The 25,154-nt window shown below is 51.6% G+C and overlaps 2 protein-coding genes across 2 annotated transcripts in view; one reads left to right on the forward strand and one right to left on the reverse strand.

Annotated features, from left to right (window-relative positions):
* atp6v1f (ATPase H+ transporting V1 subunit F) overlaps positions 1–429 on the reverse strand; it is a 5,704-nt gene extending 5,275 nt beyond the window's left edge. The window contains exon 1 of the mRNA XM_079263054.1: positions 210–429. Coding sequence (XP_079119180.1) covers positions 210–367 — 158 coding nt within the window. The 5' untranslated portion in view covers positions 368–429. The remainder of the gene's footprint in view (positions 1–209) is intronic.
* Positions 430–2,692: 2,263 nt separating this feature from the next.
* On the forward strand, positions 2,693–25,090 carry lamtor4 (late endosomal/lysosomal adaptor, MAPK and MTOR activator 4). Its single transcript, XM_079262922.1, has 4 exons — positions 2,693–2,770; positions 24,613–24,696; positions 24,762–24,879; positions 24,952–25,090. Exons 1-4 carry the CDS (start codon positions 2,768–2,770, stop codon positions 25,047–25,049), a joined length of 303 nt encoding a protein of 100 aa, XP_079119048.1. The 5' UTR covers positions 2,693–2,767; the 3' UTR covers positions 25,050–25,090.
* The last annotated feature ends 64 nt before the right edge of the window (positions 25,091–25,154 follow it).

Below are 25,154 nucleotides of genomic sequence, written 5' to 3' on the forward strand. Positions count from 1 at the left end.
AATCCGTGGAGTTCTTGTCGTGGTTGGACCTACACCTTACAAATAAATACATTGGAGGCGAATGGAGACCCATCCAAGATGGCGGCGCGATGAGACGTCAGCTCGTGTAGGTGGCGTGATACAATGCGGCGTCTACGTATATATATGATGTCTGTGGTTTTAACAGCGAACTGCTGTGCGCGTGCGTGTGTGTGCGTGATCAGTCTCACTTGAAGGTCTCTTCGATCTCCGTGATGCTCGTGTCCTTCTCCACCACCAGGAAGTTCGGCTTCCGGTTCTTGTTCAGCTCCCCGATCCCGCCAAGCAGGAAGCCCGTGCACGTGTCCTCGTCCCCGATAACGGCGATCAGCTTCCCGCGAGCCGCCATGTCGACGTTCACGGTCCGGAGTCAGCAGGAGAGACGGTCCGACTGGGGCAGTCACGTGAACTGGTCAGCTGATCTCCACTTCCGCCCGATGGGAGGGGCTGATGTTGCAGGTACGTCATCACAATTCAGACGTGATGAACGTGATTAACCCCTTCTGGACCAGAACCAGGTTCTGTGTCCCAGTCCAGACTCTTGTGTCCCAGTCCAGTTTTTGTCTGGACTGGGACACAGGGCTCGTAGTCTACAAGTCCCCCCGAGGGTCTACGAGTCCCCCCGAGGGTCTACGAGTCCCCCCGAGGGTCTATGAGCCCCCCGACGGTCTACGAGTCCCCCGAGGGTCTACGAGTCCCCTTTGTATATATGTATATAAATCAAAATATATAAACATATAAACCCCAAAGGGAAATATTGTAGTATATAATAATAATAACTAGAGGAGGTCTTGTTCCGGAGGCTGATGGCTGCTGGCAGGAATGATCTTCTGTATCTTTCAGTCTTACATGGGACCTGAAGAAGCCTCTCACTGAACACACTTTGTTGTTTCATCACTGTGTTGTGGAGAGGGTGTGAAGAATCCTCCATCATCTTCATCAGCTTGTGCAGCATTCTTCTTTGGACAATCAGCTCCAGCGGCTCCAGAGTTACTCCAAGCACAGAAGCAGCTTTCTGGATCAGTTTGTTGATTCTCTTCAAGTCTCTGGTTCTGATGCTACTACCCCAGCAGATGCTGCAAAGCTGACTGCACTCTCCACAACAGACTTATAGAAGATATGCAACATCTTGGTGCAGACGTTAAACCATCTCAGCTTCCTTAAGAAGTCCAGTCTGCTCTGACCTTTCTTGTAGATGTAGTCAGTGTTGCATTTCCAGTCCAGTTTGTTGTCCAGCTGAACTCCAAGATACTTGTATTCCTCCACCACCTCCACCTCCTCTCCCAGGATGGAAACAGTGCTTTGTTTATTCTTCTTCCTCCTGAAGTCAACAATCATCTCTTTTGTTTTGCTGCTATTTAATATGAGATGATTGTCACCGCACCATTTAACAAACTGACTGACCAGTTCTCTGTACTCTGCTTCTTGTCCATCCCTGATACACCCCACAACTGCAGAGTCATCAGAGTATTTCTGCAGATGACAGGACTCAGAGTTGTACTGGAAGTCTGAGGTGTACAGAGTGAAGAGGAATGGCCAGAGTACAGTTCCTTGTGGTGCACCAGTGCTGCTGACCTCCATCTCAGACACACAACCTTTCAGTCTCACAAACTGGGGTCTGTTTGTGAGGTAGTCATAGATCCAGGTGGTTGTGGAGGTATCCACCTGGAATTTATGGAGCTTCTCACATAACAAAGCAGGCTGAATGGTATTAAAAGCACTGAGAAATGAAAGAACATGACCCTCAGAGTGCTGCCTGAATGGTCCAGATGAGAGTGTGCTCTCTGGAGCAGGTATATGATGGCATCTTCAACCCCAAGTCCATTACGATATGCAAACTGGAATGGGTCCTGAAAGGTGTTTACTTGCTTGTTGAGGTGAGCCAGTAAGAGTCTCTCCAGGACTTTCATGATGTGAGATGTCAGGGCAACTGGTCTGTAGTCACTTGGTTCAGCTGGTTGTGTTTTTCTAGGCACTGGAACAAGGCAGGAGGTTTTCCACAGCACTGGGACTCTATTTAGTCTCAGACTGGTGTTGAAAAGTATATATATATGTATATGTATATATATATATATATATATATATATATATATATATATATATATATATAAAATGTGTATATATATGTGTGTGTGTGTGTGTGTGTATTAGTGTTAATTTAGGTTTATTTTATTCTTCATTCATTCTTTGTTAAATGTAATGTCTTCTCCCCACTTGTTGTCTCATGATTGTCCTTTGTGCAGTACATTAAATCCTCCAGCGCTCTGCTTCGTTACTCATATATGAAGCTACGCTTTTTTTTCTTCTTCTACTTTTGAATCCTGTGTTGCCTCTACTGGGTTCTTGGTGTGCAGGAATAATTCTAATAATCATATTATAATAATTCTAACAATTCACTTGCATTCAGGAGATTATTCACTGTGTGTTAATATTATTTATCAACCAATTATGTAGAAAAGTGTTTTCTTTAGTGTGTAATATATACGGGTTGTTCCACAAAAAAGAGTTTTGTGGGGAAACTACGTTGACGCTGCAGCAAAACTCGACAGCGGAGACCCATCCAATATGGCGGCGACGCTGGTTCACTGTCCAGCATATGATGAAGAGTCTATATATCTTATGTCTATATGTCCGGCGCCATCCGACAGTTTCCTGGTTTCCCGGAGCACGTAAATGCGTCAGTAGTCACGTGAGGGTCGACAGACGGAAATGCGGGCGTTCTGGTGAGAAGAAACAACAGAAGAAGAACATGGTAAGTCCGAACTTTACGTGAAATGGGCTCGACACGCGACTGCGGCGCGCGCTCTGATCGCTTTTGTGCATCGAGGTGATTTGTTGTGGCGGCGGAGGACTTCTCCCCGTAGAGGCGGAGGACTTGTCTCCATAGTGGCGGAGGACTTGTCTCCATAGTGGCGGAGGACTTGTCTCCATAGTGGCGGAGGACTTGTCTCCATAGTGGCGGAGGACTTCTCCCCGTAGAGGCGGAGGACTTGTGTCCATAGTGGCGGAGGACTTGTCTCCATAGTGGCGGAGGACTTCTCCCCGTAGAGGCGGAGGACTTGTGTCCATAGTGGCGGAGGACTTCTCCCCGTAGAGGCGGAGGACTTGTCTCCATAGTGGCGGAGGACTTGTCTCCATAGTGGCGGAGGACTTGTCTCCATAGTGGCGGAGGACTTGTCTCCATAGTGGCGGAGGACTTGTCTCCATAGTGGCGGAGGACTTCTCCCCGTAGAGGCGGAGGACTTGTGTCCATAGTGGCGGAGGACTTGTGTCCATAGTGGCGGAGGACTTGTGTCCATAGTGGCGGAGGACTTGTCTCCATAGTGGCGGAGGACTTGTCTCCATAGTGGCGGAGGACTTGTCCCCGTAGAGGCGGAGGACTTGTGTCCATAGTGGCAGAGGACTTGTGTCCATAGTGGCGGAGGACTTGTCCCCGTAGAGGCGGAGGACTTGTCTCCGTAGAGGCGGAGGTCTAGTCCCCGTAGAGGCGGAGGACTTGTCCCCGTAGAGGCGGAGGACTTGTCTCCGTAGAGGCGGAGGTCTAGTCCCCGTAGAGGCGAAGTACTTGTCTCCATAGTGGCGGAGGACATGGCCCCGTAGAGGCAAAGGACTTGTCTCTGTAGTGGCGGAGGACTTGTCTCTGTAGTGGCGGAGGACTTGTCTCCATAGTGGAGGAGGACTTGTGTCCATAGTGGCGGAGGACTTGTCCCCGTAGAGGCGGAGGACTTGTGTCCATAGTGGCGGAGGACTTGTGTCCATAGTGGCGGAGGACTTGTCCCCGTAGAGGCGGAGGACTTGTGTCCATAGTGGCGGAGGACTTGTGTCCATAGTGGCGGAGGACTTGTGTCCATAGTGGCGGAGGACTTGTCTCCATAGTGGCGGAGGACTTGTCTCCATAGTGGCGGAGGACTTGTCCCCGTAGAGGCGGAGGACTTGTCCCCGTAGAGGCGGAGGACTTGTCCCCGTAGAGGCGGAGGACTTGTGTCCATAGTGGCAGAGGACTTGTGTCCATAGTGGCAGAGGACTTGTGTCCATAGTGGCAGAGGACTTGTCTCCGTAGAGGCGGAGGACTTGTCTCCGTAGAGGCGGAGGACTTGTCTCCGTAGTGGCGGAGGACTTGGCCCCGTAGAGGCGGAGGACTTGTGTCCATAGTGGCGGAGGACTTGTGTCCATAGTGGCGGAGGACTTGTGTCCATAGTGGCGGAGGACTTGTCTCCATAGTGGCGGAGGACTTGTCTCCATAGTGGCGGAGGACTTGTCCCCGTAGAGGCGGAGGACTTGTGTCCATAGTGGCAGAGGACTTGTGTCCATAGTGGCGGAGGACTTGTCCCCGTAGAGGCGGAGGACTTGTCTCCGTAGAGGCGGAGGTCTAGTCCCCGTAGAGGCGGAGGACTTGTCCCCGTAGAGGCGGAGGACTTGTCTCCGTAGAGGCGGAGGTCTAGTCCCCGTAGAGGCGAAGTACTTGTCTCCATAGTGGCGGAGGACATGGCCCCGTAGAGGCAAAGGACTTGTCTCTGTAGTGGCGGAGGACTTGTCTCTGTAGTGGCGGAGGACTTGTCTCCATAGTGGAGGAGGACTTGTGTCCATAGTGGCGGAGGACTTGTCCCCGTAGAGGCGGAGGACTTGTGTCCATAGTGGCGGAGGACTTGTGTCCATAGTGGCGGAGGACTTGTCCCCGTAGAGGCGGAGGACTTGTGTCCATAGTGGCGGAGGACTTGTGTCCATAGTGGCGGAGGACTTGTGTCCATAGTGGCGGAGGACTTGTCTCCATAGTGGCGGAGGACTTGTCTCCATAGTGGCGGAGGACTTGTCTCCATAGTGGCGGAGGACTTGTCCCCGTAGAGGCGGAGGACTTGTCCCCGTAGAGGCGGAGGACTTGTGTCCATAGTGGCAGAGGACTTGTGTCCATAGTGGCAGAGGACTTGTGTCCATAGTGGCAGAGGACTTGTGTCCATAGTGGCAGAGGACTTGTCTCCGTAGAGGCGGAGGACTTGTCTCCGTAGAGGCGGAGGACTTGTCTCCGTAGTGGCGGAGGACTTGGCCCCGTAGAGGCAAAGGACTTGGCCCCGTAGAGGCAAAGGACTTGTCTCTGTAGTGGCGGAGGACTTGTGTCCATAGTAGCGGAGGACTTATCTCCGTAGAGGCTGCGGAGGACTTGTGTCCACAGTGGCAGAGGACTTGTGTCCACAGTGGCAGAGGACTTGTGTCCACAGTGGCAGAGGACTTGTGTCCATAGTGGCGGAGGACTTGTGTCCATAGTGGCGGAGGACTTCTCCCCGTAGAGGCGGAGGACTTGTGTCAATAGTGGCGGAGGACTTGTGTCCATAGTGGCGGAGGACTTGTCTCCATAGTGGCGGAGGACTTGTCCCCATAGTGGCGGAGGACTTGTCCCCGTAGAGGCGGAGGACTTGTGTCCATAGTGGCGGAGGACTTGTGTCCATAGTAGCGGAGGACTTGTCTCCATAGTAGCGGAGGACTTGTCCCCGTAGAGGCGGAGGACTTGTGTCCATAGTGGCGGAGGACTTGTCTCCATAGAGGCGGAGGACTTGTGTCCATAGTGGCGGAGGAATGTGTCCATAGTGGCAGAGGACTTCTCCCCGTAGAGGCGGAGGACTTCTCTCCGTAGAGGCGGAGGACTTGTCCCCGTAGAGGCGGAGGACTTCTCCCCGTAGAGGCGGAGGACTTCTCCCCGTAGAGGCGGAGGACTTGTGTCCATAGTGGCAGAGGACTTGTGTCCATAGTGGCGGAGGACTTGTGTCCATAGTGGCGGAGGACTTGTCTCCATAGTGGCGGAGGACTTCTCCCCGTAGAGGCGGAGGACTTGTCTCCATAGTGGCGGAGGACTTGTCTCCATAGTGGCGGAGGACTTGTCTCCATAGTGGCGGAGGACTTCTCCCCGTAGAGGCGGAGGACTTGTCAATAGTGGCGGAGGACTTGTGTCCATAGTGGCGGAGGACTTGTGTCCATAGTGGCGGAGGACTTGTGTCCACAGTGGAAGAGGACTTGTCTCCATAGTGGCGGAGGACTTGTCTCCATAGTGGCGGAGGACTTGTCTCCATAGTGGCGGAGGACTTGTCTCCGTAGAGGCTGCGGAGGACTTGTGTCCACAGTGGCGGAGGACTTGTGTCCACAGTGGCAGAGGACTTGTGTCCACAGTGGCGGAGGACTTGTGTCCACAGTGGCGGAGGACTTGTGTCCATAGTGGCGGAGGACTTGTGTCCACAGTGGAAGAGGACTTGTCTCCATAGTGGCGGAGGACTTGTCTCCATAGTGGCGGAGGACTTGTTTCCATAGTGGCGGAGGACTTGTCTCCGTAGAGGCTGCGTAGGACTTGTGTCCACAGTGGCGGAGGACTTGTGTCCATAGTGGCGGAGGACTTGTGTCCATAGTGGCGGAGGACTTGTCTCCATAGTGGCGGAGGACTTGTCTCCATAGTGGCGGAGGACTTGTCTCCACAGTGGCGGAGGACTTGTCTCCACAGTGGCAGAGGACTTGTCTCCACAGTGGCAGAGGACTTGTCTCCACAGTGGCAGAGGACTTGTGTCCACAGTGGCAGAGGACTTGTCTCCATAGTGGCGGAGGACTTGTCTCCGTAGAGGCTGCGGAGGACTTGTCTCCACAGTGGCGGAGGACTTGTGTCCACAGTGGCGGAGGACTTGTGTCCACAGTGGCGGAGGACTTGTCTCCACAGTGGCAGAGGACTTGTGTCCACAGTGGCAGAGGACTTGTGTCCACAGTGGCAGAGGACTTGTGTCCACAGTGGCAGAGGACTTGTGTCCACAGTGGCAGAGGACTTGTCTCCATAGGGGCGGAGGACTTGTCTCCATAGGGGCGGAGGACTTGTCTCCATAGGGGCGGAGGACTTGTCTCCATAGTGGCGGAGGACTTCTCCCCGTAGAGGCGGAGGACTTGTGTCCATAGTGGCGGAGGACTTGTGTCCACAGTGGCAGAGGACCAGTGTCCACAGTGGCAGAGGACCTGTGTCCACAGTGGCAGAGGACTTGTGTCCATAGTGGCAGAGGACTTGTGTCCATAGTGGCAGAGGACTTGTGTCCATAGTGGCAGAGGACTCTTCTCCATAGTGGCGGAGGACTTGTGTCCACAGTGGTAGAGGACTTGTGTCCACAGTGGCAGAGGACTCTTCTCCATAGTGGCAGAGGACTTGTGTCCACAGTGGTAGAGGACTTGTGTCCACAGTGGCGGAGGACTTGTCTCCATAGGGGCGGAGGACTTGTCTCCATAGGGGCGGAGGACTTGTCTCCATAGTGGCGGAGGACTTGTCTCCATAGTGGCGGAGGACTTGTGTCCATAGTGGCGGAGGACTTGTGTCCACAGTGGCGGAGGACTTGTGTCCACAGTGGCAGAGGACTTGTGTCCACAGTGGCAGAGGACTTGTGTCCACAGTGGCAGAGGACTTGTGTCCACAGTGGCAGAGGACTTGTCTCCATAGTGGCGGAGGACTTGTCTCCATAGAGGCTGCGGAGGACTTGTGTCCATAGTGGCGGAGGACTTGTGTCCACAGTGGCGGAGGACTTGTGTCCACAGTGGCAGAGGACTTGTGTCCACAGTGGCGGAGGACTTGTGTCCACAGTGGCGGAGGACTTGTGTCCACAGTGGCGGAGGACTTGTGTCCACAGTGGCGGAGGACTTGTGTCCACAGTGGCAGAGGACTCTTCTCCATAGTGGCAGAGGACTTGTCTCCATAGTGGCGGAGGACTTGTGTCCATAGTGGCGGAGGACTTGTGTCCATAGTGGCGGAGGACTTGTCTCCGTAGAGGCTGCGGAGGACTTGTGTCCATAGTGGCGGAGGACTTGTGTCCACAGTGGCAGAGGACTTGTGTCCACAGTGGCAGAGGACTTGTGTCCACAGTGGCGGAGGACTTGTGTCCACAGTGGCGGAGGACTTGTGTCCACAGTGGCGGAGGACTTGTCTCCACAGTGGCGGAGGACTTGTCTCCACAGTGGCGGAGGACTTGTGTCCATAGTGGCGGAGGACTTGTCTCCATAGTGGCGGAGGACTTGTGTCCATAGTGGCAGAGGACTTGTCTCCGTAGAGGCTGCGGAGGACTTGTGTCCATAGTGGCGGAGGACTTGTGTCCACAGTGGCAGAGGACTTGTGTCCACAGTGGCAGAGGACTTGTGTCCATAGTGGCGGAGGACTTGTGTCCATAGTGGCGGAGGACTTGTCTCCACAGTGGAAGAGGACTTGTCTCCATAGTGGCGGAGGACTTGTGTCCATAGTGGCAGAGGACTTGTGTCCATAGTGGCAGAGGACTTGTGTCCATAGTGGCGGAGGACTTGTCTCCGTAGAGGCTGCGGAGGACTTGTGTCCACAGTGGCGGAGGACTTGTGTCCACAGTGGCAGAGGACTTGTGTCCACAGTGGTGGAGGACTTGTGTCCACAGTGGCAGAGGACTCTTCTCCATAGTGGCAGAGGACTTGTCTCCATAGTGGCGGAGGACTTCTCCCCGTAGAGGCGGAGGACTTGTGTCCATAGTGGCGGAGGACTTGTGTCCATAGTGGCGGAGGACTTGTCTCCATAGTGGCGGAGGACTTGTCTCCATAGTGGCGGAGGACTTCTCCCCGTAGAGGCGGAGGACTTGTGTCCATAGTGGCGGAGGACTTGTCTCCATAGTGGCGGAGGACTTGTCTCCATAGTGGCGGAGGAATTGTCTCCATAGTGGCGGAGGACTTGTCCCCGTAGAGGCGGAGGACTTGTGTCCATAGTGGCAGAGGACTTGTGTCCATAGTGGCGGAGGACTTGTCCCCGTAGAGGCGGAGGACTTGTCTCCGTAGAGGCGGAGGTCTAGTCCCCGTAGAGGCGGAGGACTTGTCCCCGTAGAGGCGGAGGACTTGTCTCCGTAGAGGCGGAGGTCTAGTCCCCGTAGAGGCGAAGTACTTGTCTCCATAGTGGCGGAGGACATGGCCCCGTAGAGGCAAAGGACTTGTCTCTGTAGTGGCGGAGGACTTGTCTCTGTAGTGGCGGAGGACTTGTCTCCATAGTGGAGGAGGACTTGTCTCCATAGTGGAGGAGGACTTGTCCCCGTAGAGGCGGAGGACTTGTGTCCATAGTGGCGGAGGACTTGTGTCCATAGTGGCGGAGGACTTGTCCCCGTAGAGGCGGAGGACTTGTGTCCATAGTGGCGGAGGACTTGTCTCCATAGTGGCGGAGGACTTGTCTCCATAGTGGCGGAGGACTTGTCTCCATAGTGGCGGAGGACTTCTCCCCGTAGTGGCGGAGGACTTCTCCCCGTAGAGGCGGAGGACTTGTGTCCATAGTGGCAGAGGACTTGTCTCCATAGTGGCGGAGGACTTGTCCCCGTAGAGGCGGAGGACTTGTCCCCGTAGAGGCGGAGGACTTGTGTCCATAGTGGCAGAGGACTTGTGTCCATAGTGGCAGAGGACTTGTGTCCATAGTGGCAGAGGACTTGTCTCCGTAGAGGCGGAGGACTTGTCTCCGTAGAGGCGGAGGACTTGTCTCCGTAGTGGCGGAGGACTTGGCTCCGTAGAGGCAAAGGACTTGTCTCTGTAGTGGCGGAGGACTTGTGTCCATAGTAGCGGAGGACTTATCTCCGTAGAGGCTGCGGAGGACTTGTGTCCACAGTGGCAGAGGACTTGTGTCCACAGTGGCAGAGGACTTGTGTCCACAGTGGCAGAGGACTTGTGTCCATAGTGGCGGAGGACTTGTGTCCATAGTGGCGGAGGACTTCTCCCCGTAGAGGCGGAGGACTTGTGTCAATAGTGGCGGAGGACTTGTGTCCATAGTGGCGGAGGACTTGTCTCCATAGTGGCGGAGGACTTGTCCCCATAGTGGCGGAGGACTTGTCCCCGTAGAGGCGGAGGACTTGTGTACATAGTGGCGGAGGACTTGTGTCCACAGTGGCGGAGGACTTGTGTCCATAGTGGCGGAGGACTTGTGTCCACAGTGGAAGAGGACTTGTCCCCGTAGAGGCGGAGGACTTGTCTCCATAGTGGCGGAGGACTTGTCCCCGTAGAGGCGGAGGACTTGTCCCCGTAGAGGCGGAGGTCTTGTCCCCGTAGAGGGGAAGTACTTGTCTCCATAGTGGCGGAGCACTTGGCCCCGTAGAGGCAAAGGACTTGTCTCTGTAGTGGCGGAGGACTTGTCTCTGTAGTGGCGGAGGACTTGTCTCCATAGTGGCGGAGGACTTGTGTCCATAGTGGCGGAGGACTTGTGTCCATAGTGGCGGAGGACTTGTCTCCATAGTGGCGGAGGACTTGTGTCCATAGTGTCGGAGGACTTGTGTCCATAGTGGCGGAGGACTTGTCTCCATAGTGGCAGAGGACTTGTCCCCGTAGAGGCGGAGGACTTGTCCCCGTAGAGGCGGAGGACTTGTCCCCGTAGAGGCGGAGGACTTGTCCCCGTAGAGGCGGAGGACTTGTCTCCATAGTGGCAGAGGACTTGTCCCCGTAGAGGCGGAGGACTTGTCCCCGTAGAGGCGGAGGACTTGTCCCCGTAGAGGCGGAGGACTTGTGTCCATAGTGGCGGAGGACTTCTCCCCGTAGAGGCGGAGGACTTGTCTCCATAGTGGCGGAGGACTTCTCCCCGTAGAGGCGGAGGACTTGTCCCCGTAGAGGCGGAGGACTTGTGTCCATAGTGGCAGAGGACTTGTGTCCATAGTGGCAGAGGACTTGTGTCCATAGTGGCAGAGGACTTGTCTCCATAGTGGCGGAGGACTTGTGTCCATAGTGGCGGAGGACTTCTCCCCGTAGAGGCGGAGGACTTGTGTCAATAGTGGCGGAGGACTTGTGTCCATAGTGGCGGAGGACTTGTGTGCATAGTGGCGGAGGACTTGTGTCCATAGTGGCGGAGGACTTCTCCTCGTAGAGGCGGAGGACTTCTCCCCGTAGAGGCGGAGGACTTCTCCCCGTAGAGGCGGAGGACTTCTCCCCGTAGAGGCGGAGGACTTCTCCCCGTAGAGGCGGAGGACTTGTGTCCATAGTGGCAGAGGACTTGTGTCCATAGTGGCAGAGGACTTGTGTCCATAGTGGCGGAGGACTTGTGTCCATAGTGGCGGAGGACTTGTGTCCATAGTGGCGGAGGACTTGTGTCCATAGTGGCGGAGGACTTCTCCCCGTAGAGGCGGAGGACTTGTCTCCATAGTGGCGGAGGACTTGTCTCCATAGTGGTGGAGGACTTGTCTCCATAGTGGCGGAGGACTTGTCTCCATAGTGGCGGAGGACTTGTCTCAATAGTGGCGGAGGACTTGTCCCCGTAGAGGCGGAGGACTTGTGTCAATAGTGGCGGAGGACTTGTGTCCATAGTGGCGGAGGACTTGTGTCCATAGTGGCGGAGGACTTGTGTCCACAGTGGAAGAGGACTTGTCTCCATAGTGGCGGAGGACTTGTCTCCATAGTGGCGGAGGACTTGTCTCCGTAGAGGCTGCGGAGGACTTGTGTCCACAGTGGCGGAGGACTTGTGTCCACAGTGGCAGAGGACTTGTGTCCACAGTGGCGGAGGACTTGTGTCCACAGTGGCGGAGGACTTGTGTCCATAGTGGCGGAGGACTTGTGTCCACAGTGGAAGAGGACTTGTCTCCATAGTGGCGGAGGACTTGTCTCCATAGTGGCGGAGGACTTGTCTCCATAGTGGCGGAGGACTTGTTTCCATAGTGGCGGAGGACTTGTCTCCGTAGAGGCTGCGTAGGACTTGTGTCCACAGTGGCGGAGGACTTGTGTCCATAGTGGCGGAGGACTTGTGTCCATAGTGGCGGAGGACTTGTCTCCATAGTGGCGGAGGACTTGTCTCCACAGTGGCGGAGGACTTGTCTCCACAGTGGCGGAGGACTTGTCTCCACAGTGGCAGAGGACTTGTGTCCACAGTGGCAGAGGACTTGTGTCCACAGTGGCAGAGGACTTGTCTCCATAGTGGCGGAGGACTTGTCTCCGTAGAGGCTGCGGAGGACTTGTGTCCACAGTGGCGGAGGACTTGTGTCCACAGTGGCGGAGGACTTGTCTCCACAGTGGCAGAGGACTTGTGTCCACAGTGGCAGAGGACTTGTGTCCACAGTGGCAGAGGACTTGTGTCCACAGTGGCAGAGGACTTGTCTCCATAGGGGCGGAGGACTTGTCTCCATAGGGGCGGAGGACTTGTCTCCATAGGGGCGGAGGACTTGTCTCCATAGTGGCGGAGGACTTCTCCCCGTAGAGGCGGAGGACTTGTGTCCATAGTGGCGGAGGACTTGTGTCCACAGTGGCAGAGGACCAGTGTCCACAGTGGCAGAGGACTTGTGTCCACAGTGGCAGAGGACTTGTGTCCATAGTGGCAGAGGACTTGTGTCCATAGTGGCGGAGGACTTGTGTCCACAGTGGCAGAGGACTCTTCTCCATAGTGGCAGAGGACTTGTGTCCACAGTGGTAGAGGACTTGTGTCCACAGTGGTAGAGGACTTGTGTCCACAGTGGCGGAGGACTTGTGTCCACAGTGGCGGAGGACTTGTCTCCATAGGGGCGGAGGACTTGTCTCCATAGGGGCGGAGGACTTGTCTCCATAGTGGCGGAGGACTTCTCCCCGTAGAGGCGGAGGACTTGTGTCCATAGTGGCGGAGGACTTGTGTCCACAGTGGCAGAGGACTTGTGTCCACAGTGGCAGAGGACTTGTGTCCACAGTGGCAGAGGACTTGTGTCCATAGTGGCAGAGGACTTGTGTCCATAGTGGCAGAGGACTTGTCTCCATAGAGGCTGCGGAGGACTTGTCTCCATAGAGGCTGCGGAGGACTTGTGTCCACAGTGGCGGAGGACTTGTGTCCACAGTGGCAGAGGACTTGTGTCCACAGTGGCGGAGGACTTGTGTCCACAGTGGCGGAGGACTTGTGTCCATAGTGGCGGAGGACTTGTGTCCATAGTGGCGGAGGACTTGTGTCCACAGTGGCAGAGGACTCTTCTCCATAGTGGCAGAGGACTTGTCTCCATAGTGGCGGAGGACTTGTGTCCATAGTGGCGGAGGACTTGTGTCCATAGTGGCGGAGGACTTGTGTCCATAGTGGCGGAGGACTTGTCTCCGTAGAGGCTGCGGAGGACTTGTGTCCACAGTGGCAGAGGACTTGTGTCCACAGTGGCAGAGGACTTGTGTCCACAGTGGCAGAGGACTTGTGTCCACAGTGGCGGAGGACTTGTGTCCACAGTGGCGGAGGACTTGTCTCCACAGTGGCGGAGGACTTGTCTCCACAGTGGCGGAGGACTTGTCTCCACAGTGGCGGAGGACTTGTGTCCATAGTGGCGGAGGACTTGTGTCCATAGTGGCAGAGGACTTGTCTCCGTAGAGGCTGCGGAGGACTTGTGTCCACAGTGGCAGAGGACTTGTGTCCACAGTGGCAGAGGACTTGTGTCCACAGTGGCGGAGGACTTGTGTCCACAGTGGAAGAGGACTTGTCCCCGTAGAGGCGGAGGACTTGTCTCCATAGTGGCGGAGGACTTGTCCCCGTAGAGGCGGAGGACTTGTGTCCATAGTGGCGGAGGACTTGTCTCCATAGAGGCGGAGGACTTGTGTCCATAGTGGCGGAGGAATGTGTCCATAGTGGCAGAGGACTTCTCCCCGTAGAGGCGGAGGACTTCTCTCCATAGAGGCGGAGGACTTGTCCCCGTAGAGGCGGAGGACTTGTCCCCGTAGAGGCGGAGGTCTAGTCCCCGTAGAGGCGAAGTACTTGTCTCCATAGTGGCGGAGCACTTGGACCCGTAGAGGCAAAGGACTTGTCTCTGTAGTGGCGGAGGACTTGTCTCTGTAGTGGCGGAGGACTTGTCTCCATAGTGGAGGAGGACTTGTGTCCATAGTGGCGGAGGACTTGTGTCCATAGTGGCGGAGGACTTGTCTCCATAGTGGCGGAGGACTTGTGTCCATAGTGTCGGAGGACTTGTGTCCATAGTGGCGGAGGACTTGTCTCCATAGTGGCAGAGGACTTGTCCCCGTAGAGGCGGAGGACTTGTCCCCGTAGAGGCGGAGGACTTGTCCCCGTAGAGGCGGAGGACTTGTGTCCATAGTGGCGGAGGACTTGTGTCCATAGTGGCAGAGGACTTCTCCCCGTAGAGGCGGAGGACTTGTCTCCGTAGAGGCGGAGGACTTGTCCCCGTAGAGGCGGAGGACTTGTCCCCGTAGAGGCGGAGGACTTGTCTCCATAGTGGCGGAGGACTTGTCTCCATAGTGGCGGAGGACTTGTCCCCGTAGAGGCGGAGGACTTGTGTCCATAGTGGCGGAGGACTTGTCTCCATAGAGGCGGAGGACTTGTGTCCATAGTGGCGGAGGAATGTGTCTGTAACCAAAGGGAAAAATGTAACATCTAACATGTTTTCTCCATGAGACATTCAAAATTCCCACTCTTCCACTCAGTCCTTGAATGCACTGGTCACATGACAGTTCACCTGGTCTCTCCAGCCAATCAGGGTTCCATACTTAAGCTGCCTCACTTCCTCTCAGCTCAGTAGTGTGGGAGAGGAGTTGAGGACAGCTGCTTTGAAGGTTGGTTTCAAACAGACATACAATCTATTTAGTAAATCTTGTATAAAGTCAACTATGCATCATTGTAACTTTGTAGAGGCCAACTTGATCTAAGGACTGGGGGACTGTGCCTGTCATTTGGGCATCTATGATCTTTGGAATTGGTGAGTCTGAGCTTTGTCTGAGCCTATGTAATTTGTTTGTGGTGTTAGCCACCATTAGCTAAAATTAGCATGCTAATGCTAACATGTGATTGTGGACCAGGCCTTTATCCTGTTGTTCATGTTAGCCTGGTGGGTTAAATACTGGCTTTAGCATTAGCTATAGCATTAGCCATCTTGCTTTTTGCTGCTTGTACTGCTTTATTTATGGGTTTGGTTGTAGTTTAAAACCTGAGCATTTTCAAATGTACAGATATTGAACATTTATTTGAAACTCTGATATGAATGTGTACACAGGATTTATTGTTAACAATATGAATTATCAGATATTTAATTGGTCCTGTTCTCCAATGCAGGCCAGGTGCCCTTTAATGGGTGATGTGATGGCGAGCTATTATCCAGGAGCTTGAAGACCCTGAGTCCCTTTCACTGGTTGGGTAGGAGGCTAAAGTAGCCTGTCTCTCTCCCACCTATTCTCCACCCGTTTCACCAGTCCACTTCTCAATCTTTCAACAGTTAATCACGCGTTTCCCATCATTCTAAATTTGAATAACTCTATGGACATTCCACTGGTGCAAACGAACTGTTGAATATCCCCCGAACAGGAAAAAGAACTCAGGACTATGAACTTTGGAAATTATGTTTGATTTATTTTGATTCCTTTTCTGTGAAATGGTTGAGGATTACATTTGATATTTCTCATTGTAAATATTGTATTATTTCTTTGGGGTTTGTGGTTAATGGTTTTGGTTATTGTTTTGTTTTGTTGCAACTACTTTCAAAATATATTACTTTTAAAGCAACCTAATTGTCTTGTGTCACTTACCTTTGCCCTCTAGTAGCTGTATCTAGTCTTCTGATTAATATTTACTAGCCTATTGCAACTTATATATAAATTAGAAATTATAACAGTAAAGTTAAATTCACACTTGCTATATTCTTGGCGAGCTAGCCAGGAGGGCATTTGGTACAGTGAATACAAAATTTTTAGTTTTATTTTGCTCATTCAAACTTACCAATTCCAAGATGGAAATCTTTGAAAGTCTTGAAGTAAAAATTCCAAATGCACTTTTGGTAGATGGGGCCACAGAGTCTGAATTGCGTGACGATGTTTTTGAGTTTCTAGAATCGCATGGCGCAATAAAGCGAAGCGTTCCGATTACTGGTACCGATTCTGAATTTTCGGGTCGACTTGTCGTTGAATATATGTCGGGCTCTGTCTTTGAGCTTTTACCAAAATTACCATATACTCACATTTCTGAGCAAGGCAATAAATATTTTATTGAAAAACTATCTGATGTTTATGCTTCAAAGGGTTGTGCTTCAAAAACTGAAACTTTTATGGAGGATGTGAAGAACATGGCTAAATTTTCCGGAAAGGAATATGGAGAAATTCTCCAGGAAATGATGGCACAAATTAATAAGTCCATTGCTGAGCTTTACCATCCTGCGGCTGCTACCAATGCTGTCATACAGCAACAGACTTTTCCTGTAACAGTGACAAAATCAGGACCTCCATTAACAAATGTTTTATCTGCACCCAGCGTTCCAGCAGAGAATCGACAGAGGGAAGAAAGGCAACCCACTGTGAACATGGCTGCCAGTGATCTGAACCCTCCGGAAGTTCAACGCTATGTGGTAGAACACGTTGTACGGAGTGGAGACAGTTCACAGTCATCCCATAAGCTGAGGACATTCTCTGGAAAAGTACCAAGACCAGCACAGGAAACGGACTATGATACCTGGAGATCTGGCGTTGAGTTGTTTTTGAGAGATCTATCTATTTCCGACCTGCAACGCACTAGATTGATCCGGGACAGTCTGCTGCCTCCTGCTGCGGATATGGTAAAACATCTCAGTCCTGACACTTTACCTGGGGTGTACCTGCAACAATTGGAATCTGCATATGGGACGGTGCAGGATGGAGATGAATTGTACACGAAGTTCCTCGATACTTACCAGAATGCAGGTGAGAAACCATCCACATACCTTCAGCGCCTCCAGGTTGCCTTACAGCATGCCGTGAGAAGGGGAGGAGTTCCTGTAAGTGATGTGAATAAACGGCTGTTGACCCAATTTTGTAGAGGATGTTGGGACAACAACCTTATTGTCGAGCTGCAGTTAAAGCAGAGGAAAAATGATCCACCTCAGTTTGCCGAGCTTCTCCTACTCCTTCGTACTGAGGAAGATCAGGATGCATCAAAGGCAATAAGAATGAAGCAGCACCTGGGTGTGGCAAAGCATAAAGTCACAAGCCATGCACAATATGTACAACCCGGCGAGGAACCTAATTTGTGTGCCACTTTCATGTCATTCACTAAGCAGCTCATCGAACAAATGACTGCTATACAGCAGCAGCTGGCCATGCTGACTACCAGTCAGTGCAGCCTTAAAGCTCCTGCTGTCACACAAGTTGAAGGACCCAAGCCTGGAAAATTTGTTAAACATGTTAAGCCTGGATTTTGTTTCCGCTGTGGAGGGGACGGGCACATTAAGCCCCAATGTGACTCGGAACCAAACCCTTTATTAGTGGCAACCAAACGTAAACAACTTCAGGAGAAACAGCAAAAATGGAAGAAGCAAAGTTCTCACTCGACTGGATCTTTAAACTAGTTCGAGTTCCTGGTGTGGGACACCCAGGAACTGAGCCGGACCAATCCAGTCCCGCTAAGAAGTCACTGTCAGTTCAGTGTGCAGAGATGAAGTCCAGTCTGAACAAGAAACCACACATACCAAAAGGTTTAATTGGATCACGATGCACCGCAGAGATCAACGTCGCTGGTCATAAATGTCAATGCCTGCTGGATACTGGATCTCAAGTCACTACGGTGCCAGTCTCATTTTATAATGATCACCTCTCTGACCAGCCTGTTCATTCAATCAATGAGCTCCTTCATGTAGAAGGTGCTGCTGGCCAGAGTGTGCCATATCTGGGATATGTGGAGACCACAGTGACTTTTTCTGAAGATTTTGTTGGGAGGGAATTTACCATTCCTACACTTGCTCTGGTAGTTCCCGATGTGAGACCAGGGTTTCCGACTTCCATTCTTGTTGGTATGAACACACTTGAAACTCTTTACGATCAGTTTTGTGAAAGTGGGGACCCAACCTTTCAACCACTCTCACATGGCTACAAGGCTGTGCTAAACACACTTCAGCTAATTTACCAGCGGAGTTGTAGAGACACTTTGGGAGTTGTAACTTTATTCAGTAAAGCTCCAGTGGTTATTCCAGCTGGCCGCACAGTTGTGATTGAAGGATCTGCAAAAGTTCATGCTCCGACCAGTCAGTCTGCTCTCATACAGCATCCGGAGTCAGGCCTGCCGGGTGGTTTGTGTGTAAGCAGCTGTCTGATATCTCTTCCTGCTCGTTCACCTCACAAGATTCCGGTAATTGTGACGAATGAGTCCGAGCAAGACGTGTTCATCTCCCCTTCCACGATCATAGGAGAGCTTGGAGCATACGACTGTGTTATTTCGGAGCATAGTGTGACAAATTCCACCTCTACTGAACATTCAACTGTTCCATTGAAGTTCAACTTTGACAATTCGCTGATACCTCCAGAGTGGAAAGAGCGCATCACATCAAAGCTCAATGCCATGCCAGAAGTCTTTTCCCATCATGATCTGGACTTTGGTTGCACAAGCCGAGTGAAACATCACATTAATCTTCATGACCCAACCCCTTTTAAGCATCGAGCTAGACCTATACATCCACATGATGTTGAGGCTGTACGGAAACATCTGCGGGAGCTCTTGGATGCTGGTGTTATTAGGGAGTCAGAATCCCCTTTTTCTTCTCCGATTGTGGTGGTCAAAAAGAAGAATGGGAATATCCGGCTGTGCATCGATTATCGAAAACTCAACCTTCAAACAATAAAAGATGCTTACGCATTGCCCAACCTGGAAGAGTCTTTTTCAGCCCTCACTGGATCTAAATGGTTCTCAGTGCTCGACCTCAAATCAGGTTACTATCAGATCGAAATGCACGAAGAAGACAAGGCCAAAACAGCCTTTGTAACTCCCCTTGGCTTCTGGGAATTTAACAGAATGCCACAAGGTGTCACCAATGCACCTTCTACCTTCCAACGTATAATGGAAAAGTGCATGGGGAGTCTTCACCTAAAAGAGGTCTTGGTGTTCATTGATGATTTGATTGTGTTCTCGAACACTCTAGAAGAACATGAGAACCGCCTTTTGCGAGTGCTGAACCGTCTGAAAGAATACGGGTTGAAACTTTCCCCGGACAAATGCAAATTCTTCCAGTCGTCTGTGCGATATTTGGGTCACATTGTGTCGGAGAGAGGTGTGGAAACGGACCCAGAAAAGGTTGCCGCCTTGAAATCCTGGCCAATTCCAACCAACCTGAAGACCTTGCGATCATTTCTGGGTTTTGCAGGTTATTACCGGCGATTTATCAAAGGGTATGCCAAAATTGTCAAACCTCTCAATGACCTGACAAAGGGATATTCGCTTCACAAATTAGTGAAGAAGAAAGTTTCTAATGCCCGACAGATGGATCCCAGTCAGCCATTTGGTGCCCGGTGGACTGCAGAGTGCCAACTTGCTTTCTCTACTCTCATTGAACAGCTCACTAGCGCACCTGTCCTTGGGTTTGCTAATCCTGCCTTGCCTTACATACTCCACACTGATGCTAGCACCACTGGTCTTGGCGCTGCCCTTTACCAAGAACAAGAGGGGAGGCTAAAGGTGATAGCATATGCCAGTCGGGGATTGTCACAGAGCGAGAGCCGTTATCCGGCACACAAACTCGAATTTCTGGCACTAAAGTGGAGTGTGACAGAGAAATTTCCTGATTATTTGTATGGGTCAAACTTTACAGTGGTTACGGATAGTAATCCCCTTACTTATGTTCTGACATCCGCTAAACTCGATGCCACCAGCCATCGCTGGTTGGCAGCTCTTTCAACTTTCTCATTTAAGTTGCAGTACAGAGCTGGCCGACACAACTTGGATGCCGACGCCCTTTCTCGTCGTCCTCATGAGAGCACGCAGAATGAATTCATACAAAAAGACTACGAGCTCCTGCACCAATTTGCTGAACAACATCTTCCAGATGGTGATGAACAGATCTCTCCTGCAGTCGTGGAAGCAATTTGTCAAAGCAGTCTTCTTCGAACTCAAGCGGAAATCTCTCTCGTTGAATCTCTCTCCATCACAGCTGAGTCAGTTTCTGAAGCCTTCACTGGAGATCTGCATGGGCTCCCTGTTGTCCCTGCATTTTCTAACGACGAACTCCGAGACATGCAACGGGCTGATCAGAGCATTCGAGAGGTTATCCATCAGTTGGAGACTGGTGACAGAGTATCTCCAACTGTTAGAGAGGAGTTGCCGGAGCTTTCACTCTTCTTGAGGGAGCTGAGCAAGTTGGAAATTCTCGATGGCATCCTGTATCGCAAACGTCATGACAATGAGCAACCATCTTACCAACTTGTTCTGCCGGAAGAACTCCGTCCCACCATTCTCCAGAGTCTGCATGACCATATGGGCCATATGGGGATCGAGCGCACTCTCGATCTAGTTCGCACCCGATTTTTCTGGCCACGAATGTCTACTGATGTTGAACGCAAAGTTAAGACTTGTGGACGTTGTATACGTCGGAAGACCTTGCCAGAGAAAGCTGCCCCTCTGGTTAGCATTCGAACATCACGCCCATTGGAACTTCTCTGTATGGATTTCCTCAGCATAGAACCTGACACCAGCAACACAAAGGATGTTCTAGTACTTACAGACCACTTTACAAAGTTCGCTGTGGCAATTCCAACGCCGAATCAGAAGGCAAAGACTGTGGCCAAGTGCCTTATGGACAACTTCATCGTCTGTTATGGGATTCCAGAAAGGCTACATACTGACCAAGGCCCAGATTTTGAGTCTAAGCTGATTTATGAACTTTGTGATGTTGCTGGGATTCAGAAGTGTAGAACAACTCCTTACCATCCTCGAGGGAATCCCGTCGAGCGATTTAACAGGACTTTGCTAAACATGCTGGGCACTCTGGAGACGAAACAAAAATCAAAATGGCGCGAGTTTGTCAAACCGCTAGTACATGCTTATAACTGCACGAGAAATGAAGTAACCGGATTCACGCCATATGAACTAATGTTCGGGAGATCTCCCCGTCTTCCCGTGGATCTGGCCTTCCAACTCCCAGTGCATGCAAAAAAGCACCAACCACACACTCAGTACGTGAAAGATCTGAAATCGAGACTTGAGGAGAGCTATAAAATTGCTTCAAAGAATGCTGCGAGGAGCAGTGATCGCAACAAAGTTCGCTTTGATAAGCATGTCCGACCTTCTCAACTCGAAGTTGGTGACAGAGTGCTGGTTAGAAATGTGCGGATTAGAGGCAAACACAAATTGAGCGACAAGTGGGAACAAGACATCTTCATTGTTGTGAAGAGAGCTGGAGACTTACCGGTTTATACCGTGAGGCCAGAAGGCAAGGATGGTCCAACCCGTACTCTACACCGCGACTTGTTGTTGCCATGTGGGTTTCTTCCGGAGGTTGAATTGGGTGCCTCGTCTGAATCCATTCCTGCTGCAGAACCCAGACAAACTCGTCAGCAAAAACGAGCACAGCTTTTGTCCAAGGAACCTGCTGAGGAGGATGAAACGCCTGAAGAGATTTCAGTCCACTTAGTTCCGAATGCTATGAGGTTTTCAGTGGAGAAATTTCAAACGCTAAAGGATTTACCTCTTATGGATAAAGGGCTTGTTCCACAAAATAATTATCCTGCTGTTGTATTGTCTTCTGGATCTGAAGATGAGCCAGTGGAAACACCTGTGGAAGATTTATCTGAACTCTTACCTTCTTTTGGAGAGATTCACTTACCTGAAAATGAACCTGATCCTATGGAGATAAATCTACCTGAAAACTTACCTGAAGAGGATCATCCAGTCCCTAACGATGTACCTGGGGAAAATGGATATGAAGGAATGAACAGCCCTGAAGTCGATTTGGCTGAGCCAACTCACTTTGAAGGCATAAACGACTTACCTGATAATGACAGTATAAACAACCAACTTACTGAGTCCGGCCTTAGACGCTCAACTCGTCATAGATCACCCCCTAGGAGACTAAAGTACGTTTCCTTAGGTAATCCGCTGATCTCTGTCGTTCAGACTCTGTTACATAGTTTATCCGATGCTTTAGGAACTTCGACTTCGAATAGTTAGTTGTCCTTTGAATTATGCAACGGGACGTGCATAGGTTTAAGAGGGGAGGGTGTAACCAAAGGGAAAAATGTAACATCTAACATGTTTTCTCCATGAGACATTCAAAATTCCCACTCTTCCACTCAGTCCTTGAATGCACTGGTCACATGACAGTTCACCTGGTCTCTCCAGCCAATCAGGGTTCCATACTTAAGCTGCCTCACTTCCTCTCAGCTCAGTAGTGTGGGAGAGGAGTTGAGGACAGCTGCTTTGAAGGTTGGTTTCAAACAGACATACAATCTATTTAGTAAATCTTGTATAAAGTCAACTATGCATCATTGTAACTTTGTAGAGGCCAACTTGATCTAAGGACTGGGGGACTGTGCCTGTCATTTGGGCATCTATGATCTTTGGAATTGGTGAGTCTGAGCTTTGTCTGAGCCTATGTAATTTGTTTGTGGTGTTAGCCACCATTAGCTAAAATTAGCATGCTAATGCTAACATGTGATTGTGGACCAGGCCTTTATCCTGTTGTTCATGTTAGCCTGGTGGGTTAAATACTGGCTTTAGCATTTAGCATTAGCTATAGCATTAGCCATCTTGCTTTTTGCTGCTTGTACTGCTTTATTTATGGGTTTGGTTGTAGTTTAAAACCTGAGCATTTTCAAATGTACAGATATTGAACATTTATTTGAAACTCTGATATGAATGTGTACACAGGATTTATTGTTAACAATATGAATTATCAGATATTTAATTGGTCCTGTTCTCCAATGCAGGCCAGGTGCCCTTTAATGGGTGATGTGATGGCGAGCTATTATCCAGGAGCTTGAAGACCCTGAGTCCCTTTCACTGGTTGGGTAGGAGGCTAAAGTAGCCTGTCTCTCTCCCACCTATTCTCCACCCGTTTCACCAGTCCACTTCTCAATCTTTCAACAGTTAATCACGCGTTTCCCATCATTCTAAATTTGAATAACTCTATGGACATTCCACTGGTGCAAACGAACTGTTGAATATCCCCCGAACAGGAAAAAGAACTCAGGACTATGAACTTTGGAAATTATGTTTGATTTATTTTGATTCCTTTTCTGTGAAATGGTTGAGGATTACATTTGATATTTCTCATTGTAAATATTGTATTATTTCTTTGGGGTTTGTGGTTAATGGTTTTGGTTATTGTTTTGTTTTGTTGCAACTACTTTCAAAATATATTACTTTTAAAGCAACCTAATTGTCTTGTGTCACTTACCTTTGCCCTCTAGTAGCTGTATCTAGTCTTCTGATTAATATTTACTAGCCTATTGCAACTTATATATAAATTAGAAATTATAACAGTAAAGTTAAATTCACACTTGCTATATGTCCATAGTGGCGGAGGACTTGTCTCCATAGTGGCGGAGGACTTGTCTCCATAGTGGCGGAGGACTTGTCTCCATAGTGGCGGAGGACTTGTCTCCATAGTGGCGGAGGACTTGTCTCCATAGTGGCGGAGGACTTCTCCCCGTAGAGGCGGAGGACTTGTGTCCATAGTGGCGGAGGACTTGTCTCCATAGTGGCGGAGGACTTGTCTCCATAGTGGCGGAGGACTTGTCTCCGTAGAGGCTGCGGAGGACTTGTCTCCGTAGAGGCTGCGGAGGACTTGTCTCCGTAGAGGCTGCGGAGGACTTGTGTCCACAGTGGCGGAGGACTTGTGTCCACAGTGGCGGAGGACTTGTGTCCACAGTGGCGGAGGACTTGTGTCCACAGTGGCGGAGGACTTGTCTCCGTAGAGGCTGCGGAGGACTTGTCTCCGTAGAGGCTGCGGAGGACTTGTCTCCGTAGAGGCTGCGGAGGACTTGTGTCCACAGTGGCGGAGGACTTGTCTCCACAGTGGCGGAGGACTTGTCTCCATAGGGGCGGAGGACTTGTCTCCATAGGGGCGGAGGACTTGTGTCCACAGTGGCGGAGGACTTGTGTCCACAGTGGCGGAGGACTTGTCTCCGTAGAGGCTGCGGAGGACTTGTCTCCGTAGAGGCTGCGGAGGACTTGTCTCCGTAGAGGCTGCGGAGGACTTGTCTCCGTAGAGGCTGCGGAGGACTTGTCTCCGTAGAGGCTGCGGAGGACTTGTCTCCATAGTGTCGGAGGACTTGTCTCCATAGTGTCGGAGGACTTTTCCCAGTAGAGGCGGAGGACTTGTCTCCGTAGAGGCGGAGGACTTGTCTCCGTAGAGGCGGAGGACTTGTCTCCGTAGTGGCGGAGGACTAGTCCCCGTAAAGGGGGAAGGACTAATCCCCGTACAGGCGGAGGACTTGTCCCCGTGGAGGCTGCCGAGGACTTGTCCACGTAGAGGCTGCGGAGGACTTGTTCCCATAGAGGCGGACGAGGACTTGTCCACGTAGAGGCTGCAGAGGACTTGTCCACGTAGAGGCTGCGGAGGACTTGTTCCCATAGAGGCGGACGAGGACTTGTCCCCGTAAAGGCTGCGGAGGACTTGTCCCCGTAGTGGCGGAGGACTTGTCCCGGTAGTGGAGGAGGACTTGTCCCGGTAGTGGCGGAGGACTTGTCCCGGTAGTGGCGGAGGACTTGTCCCGGTAGTGGAGGAGGACTTGTCCCCATAGTGGAGGAGGACTTGTTCCCGTAGAGGCTGCGGAGGACTTGTCTCCATAGTGGAGGAGGACTTGTTCCCGTAGAGGCTGCGGAGGACTTGTCTCCATAGTGGCGGAGGACTTGTTCCCGTAGAGGCTGCGGAGGACTTGTCTCCATAGTGGCGGAGGACTTGTCCCTGTACTTGGCCTCGCTGACCCGTTGACAGACCTGCTGTCCTGTTGCAGACCACGGCGACGCTGACTGCGGGTCTGGAGCGGATCCCGGACCAGCTTGGGTACCTGGTGATCAGCGAGGACGGGATTCTGGCGGTGAGTTGGTCTCAGATCAATTGGTAACGACCAGGACAGCGGCGGTGACATCTCGTCCTGTCCAGTCCGCAGGTGAGCTGGAGAACGATGAGCACGCAGCAGGTGTGATGATGCAGATGGTCCGGACCGCCAGCCGCTTCCGCTTACCAGGATCAGCTGAACCGCCCTTCAAGCGCATGTCAGGTGAGGTTTGCACCTGCCGTTGCTATGGTAACGCCTCTTGGCTGAACTCCCCCCCCCCTCTGCTCTGTCCAGTAATCCTGGAGGACTTCGTTTACACAGTAACCGTTTCCGGTCAGAAGGTGTTTGTGGTGAAACGTCACAACCAGCAGCACGAACCAATCAGCGTGTAGGAGGAAGAAGATGACTCAAACTGCTCTAAATAAAAGTCATTCAGCTGATCTGGTCTGATTGTATTCTGTTTGTCATCAATAAGCTGATCAGGTTTTTCATCAGGA

Source organism: Telmatherina bonti (genome assembly GCF_933228915.1).
Source record: "Telmatherina bonti genome assembly, chromosome: 23".
Lineage (NCBI taxonomy): Eukaryota > Metazoa > Chordata > Actinopteri > Atheriniformes > Telmatherinidae > Telmatherina > Telmatherina bonti.